This window comes from Octopus bimaculoides, chromosome 3 (genome assembly GCF_001194135.2).
Source record: "Octopus bimaculoides isolate UCB-OBI-ISO-001 chromosome 3, ASM119413v2, whole genome shotgun sequence".
Classification (NCBI taxonomy): domain Eukaryota; kingdom Metazoa; phylum Mollusca; class Cephalopoda; order Octopoda; family Octopodidae; genus Octopus; species Octopus bimaculoides.
Window position 1 is genome coordinate 39,207,485 of NC_068983.1, and position 5,227 is coordinate 39,212,711.

The following is a 5,227-nucleotide window of genomic DNA, read 5'->3' on the forward strand; positions in this document are numbered from 1 at the left end:
TATTATTATTATTATTATTATTATTATTATTATTATTATTATCATTATCATTATCATTATCATTATCATTATTATTATTATTATTATCATTATCATTATCATTATTATTATTATTATTATTATTATTTATGATTCATTTGGTGTTTCAATAATTTTATATTCAGCATGTAAAACTTGTTTTTTTAAACAATCTTTGTGATTTTTACTTATTGCTATTATCAATTTGTTTTCAATATGGATTCATTTGTCATCTATGGCTATATCAACTTGCAGTGTAAACTCTGTATATATATATTAGCTTGTATGATTATTTGTTTGTATCTTAGTCTACATATGCTTCTGTGTTATACACCATCTATTGTTATTTTTATATTTTTCTTTCCGTGGCTCCTACATTAATCTTAATATAGTGTCTGGTTTAAAGTGCCTAACTTAATATTATCATTATTGATATTGGTGGTAGTAGTAGTAGTAGTGGTAGTAGTAGCAGCAGCAGCAGCAGCAGCAGCATTGCTATTATTGTTATCATTTTTGTTTTTATTTTCTATTTTTACCGAACTTTTTATCAGAATGCTACCTTTTCTTTTGAACACAAATGTTTGGAATGCAGGAATTAGACGTCTACATGAAAAGCTTTATGTATTCATTGCTTGGGTGACTTGCATTGCAAAGGATGTAGTAGTATATTACACTGCTTTATATTTTTTTTATTTATTTATTTATTTTTTTTTTTTAGACTCTTATCTCCATCACCTTGTTCTCTTTCATCTATTTATCCAGCAATTTCTATTTTCCATGTTAACAATCAAGTGAAAGTAAATACGAAGGAAATGATTGTCTGGCTCAACTAGTTTATTTGTGACTTCCAACAGATGCTGATTCAGCTTATGGAGGAGTGTTCAGCTAGAAAACTGCTCTAAAGAAAACAAACAAACACTATAAGTAAAACTGTTAAATATGCACCATATCAAAAGCAAAATGAACAATGATGAGTTTCAAGGAAAATACTTTAGAGACTGATTAGAAAGAAATAAACAAAAACCTCCCATTAAAATGATTGTTAGATTAATTAAGGTGAAAACTCGCTTTGATGGAATGTTATATTTCATCTATTCAGATACCAAATTCTGTGATCTCTGTCGAAATCTGTGTTATATTGATTGATTTTTTAGATAGCGAAACAGCTGTAGAAGTTTTCCCATAATTTACATTTGTTTACTTTTAATTCAATTTAATTCAAAATTAAGTGGAACAAGATTGCCATTCCCTTGCAGGACAGACAGACAAGACTGAATTCTTCGATAGTTTAAAGTGGGCACACACAACTCAGTGTTAAAATCATGCTAAAATTAACTTGACTTTTGGTACTTAAAACAGTTAATATTATAACTACCTATTTTTTTCTTTTACTTGTTTCACTCATTTGATTGTGACCATGCTGGAGCAGCGCCTTTAGACTTATTCTTTGTGAGCCTAGTACTTATCCTATTGGTCTCTTTTGCCGAACCGCTAAGTTACGAGGACATAAACACACGAGCATTGGTTGTTAAGTGATGTGGGGGGGGGGACACATTGACATGCAAACATACATGCACACACACACATGCACACACATACACACACACACACACACACACACACACACATATATATATATATATATATATATATATATATGACGGGCTTCTTTTAGTTTCTGTCTACCAAATCCACTCACAAAGCTTTGGTCAGCCCGAGGCTATTGTACTTATTTTATCAACCCTGAAGGAATGAAATACCAAAATTGACCTTGGTAGAATTTGAACTCAGAATGTAAAGACAGACAAAATGCCGCTAAGCCATTGGCTGAGCATGCTATCAATTCTACCAGCTCGCTGCTTTATCATACAACATAATAATGATGGAAGTACAAAGGTGGAAGTTTAAGTTTTTGTTTTTTCCGTTTTCATATTTCTGTCCTTTCTTTTTCCTCACAAAGTTTTGTTATGGTCTTTCTTTAGGTCTTCATGGTTTGGAACAATAAGTACTAGTTTGACTAAGTAGGTTAGTGTGGAACTGACAAGACAATTGATGTAGCAGTTAAATGTGTTGTAATTGCTGCAAATTCCGGTCCTAACTCGAGCAGTTACTCAATAACTTAGCTGCAATAAACTTGCTCTCCAAGACGGAAAAAAAAAACTTTAGTTCTTTACAGCATTGACATTTATAGTAAGGAAATAAAAGGAAAGTGAAAAAAAATGAAAATGTCATTCATTCTGAAAGAGAAAATTGAATTCAAGGAAATATGGAAATATTTAAGAACTTTACAAAATTAAATTGTCATTAGATTAAGTAATTGAGTTTTTGCTGTCAAGTCTATAGCAATGACATTGAAGATTTGTCTTTGCATTACAAGTAACTTTAGAAAATGGTATAACACTAGGCAAAGCGTTTAGCTGATTCACGCTTCTGTAACTTCAGAACTATGTTCAAATCCCACCAGATCTAACTCGATACTTATCTTCAACTGTTTCTAAATTCTGATGCGGATTATGACCGAAACAATATCTGTTTTTTGTGAAGTACTGTGTAGCTGGTCTGTGTGCATTAAATTATCTGTTTAATTCATATTTATATCTGGCTTTTCAGGATAGAAATATTCCTTTTTGATATTGAACCTATGTACACCTACATAACATTGTGTGTGTGTGATGGGGGAGGGCTAAGGGCATGCATCACATCCCGACAACATGGTTTTCGGTTCACTCTCACTGTGTGGCATCTTGGGCAAGTGTATTCTATTTAGCACCAAACTGGCCAAAGCCTTGTGAGTAGATTTGCTAGATAGAAAGTGAAAGTAGCTCATCGTGTGTCTGTGCGTGTCTGTTTGTGCCTCCCTCTCTTGACATCACATGGCACTTGTAAACAAGTGCTACCCTCATACAAGTGATGTCATTCATTTTCAGTCTTCCATAAAAAACATGTCTCACCATGGGAAAATATTGCCTTGTTTGGTAACAGTAAGAGCATCCAGCTATAGAAAATCTGCCTCAAATTCTATCTAATACACGCAAGCTTAGAAAATAGATGTTAAAATATATATTATTTCTCTGCATATGAGCATGTATGTACAAATGTATCCAAATGTTTATATTTACATATTTTTCCAACTACTATTATAATAATTGGGGATTACCATCTGTAAATTATAAATTTTAATCTTATCTTAATAATTAAAAGAATACTCGATCTGAAATTATTTCATCTATTACTGATCTGCAAAAAAAAAAAAAAAGAGAGAGAAAGAAAGAAAATAAATGATGTTAGTATTACTCACCTTTGCTGAGAGATCTTTCTTTAAATGCACCTGCTGCTAAGGAATAATCAACCAAACATAGAAATAGAAGGATTTAAATGATTTCATCTGAAGCTGAATCTACACACTACAGCTTATCTATAGAGAGCATTGCTAATTTTTTCTTTCATAATGTCTCTTATATTTCATGTATATAATTAGAGAAAGAAATTATTTTTAAATGTCAGAAAGTTATTCCAACAAATTCACAGTATGTTTCTGAGAAAAGCATCTTTCTAAACATGTTTTGACATTTTCTTAAATTAGATTTTTTTTTAAAGTAGTTTTTTTTCTTTTTAATTTGATATGGTCATTTTTAGTTTATTACTAAAATAATGAATAAATTAAGAATTTTGGACTTGTGGAGATTGTTTTCATAACGCCATTTTGTATGAAGGTTGAGCGACATGAAAATAAATTGAACGTGTGTGTGTGTGTGTGTGTAGGGAAAATTTCCTTTGATATATTTTACCATAATTTGAATCTAAGGACTTCACTTAGTACACTTGGTTTAGTTGTATCTGTCAAAAATTGATAGAAACTACCTTCAACGTTATAATCTTATAAAAAAAACAATTGGAACTTCTAATGATGCATAAACATTTAGAAATTCATATAGCCCTGACCATTTGTCATTCAGCAAGATGGCCAAATTGATGGCATACCTTTGAGACAGGTTGGTAGTTTGCATGCTGTAACATTTTCACTATGGTGTATCAGTGGTCAGAATATTTAGCTCTTTTACTAACTCTAGATTATTTTTTTTAAATATCAGGTATGACTGTTTGGTAAGAAGCATGCTTCCTAATCACATGGTTCTGGGTTTCAGAACTATATGGCACTTTGGACAAGTGTCTCCTACTCTAACCCCAGACCAACAAAAGCCTTGTGAGTGGATTTGGTAGCTGTAAACTGAAAGAACTTGTTGTATATATATATATAAGTCTGGAATTTTGGGGATAGGGCCTAGCCGATTACATCAACCCCAAAGGGGTAAAAGGTAAAGTCGACCTTGGTGGAATTTGAATTCAGAAACAATGTACAATAATAATGCAATGTAAGATAATGAAAAAAGCCAGGTGAATTAAGCAGCAGAAGATGGGTGGGGATGGACATAATAATTAACCTGAAATGTTAACAGAGAAAAATTATGCATTTTTATTTACATTTCTTTTCTCTTTTTTTATTTGCAGTTGGTATTTTGGAAAAGTGAGTCGGAATGCTTCTGAAGAATGGCTTCTACATCCTGGTCTTCAGAAAGGCTCTTTTCTTATTCGCCAAGGAGAGGCTCTTCCAGGTAACTAATTTGTTGTCATTTTTCTGTGCCTTATCTGAGTTTGTAATTGTTTGTTTCCCCAGCAATTTCAAGAATCTCCATCTAATTGTGGAATTTCAAATTAGTTTCCATAATAGAATTGCGTGTTTTGGTTCATGATTGGATCATTTGATGAATTGTAATCTTATTGATCTGAGGTTAAATTTGTCTTTAAGATTTCTACATGTATTTTACCAGTTTTGTATGAGAAATGTTTAAGCTAAAAATTAACTGCAATTTAAGACATTTCATTAAAATAATCACTCAGTTTAATTATACATTGTGAACCTCAGCCAAGTATTCTAGTATTGTCGAAATATAATAGCAGAGTTGTCTTTTGTATTTCATTTGTCTCAGTCATTGCACTGTGGCCATGCTGGAGCTCTACCTTGAAAGGTTTAGTCAAGGAGATCAACTCCAACATTTATTTTAAAATCTGGTATTTGTTCTGTTATTCTCTTTTGCCAAATTTCAAAGTTACTGGGACATACACAAACCAACACCAGACACACACACACACACACACACACACACACACACACACACAAATATGTGTATGTGTATAAATATATATATTT

General features: G+C 31.9%; 1 protein-coding gene across 1 annotated transcript in view; it reads left to right on the top strand.

Moving 5' to 3' along the window:
• LOC106875007 (tyrosine-protein kinase fyna) overlaps nt 1–5,227 on the top strand; it is a 430,432-nt gene that overhangs the window by 383,121 nt on the left and 42,084 nt on the right. The window contains exon 4 of the mRNA XM_052966727.1: nt 4,528–4,631. Within this exon, the coding sequence (XP_052822687.1) occupies nt 4,528–4,631 (104 nt within the window). The remainder of the gene's footprint in view (nt 1–4,527; nt 4,632–5,227) is intronic.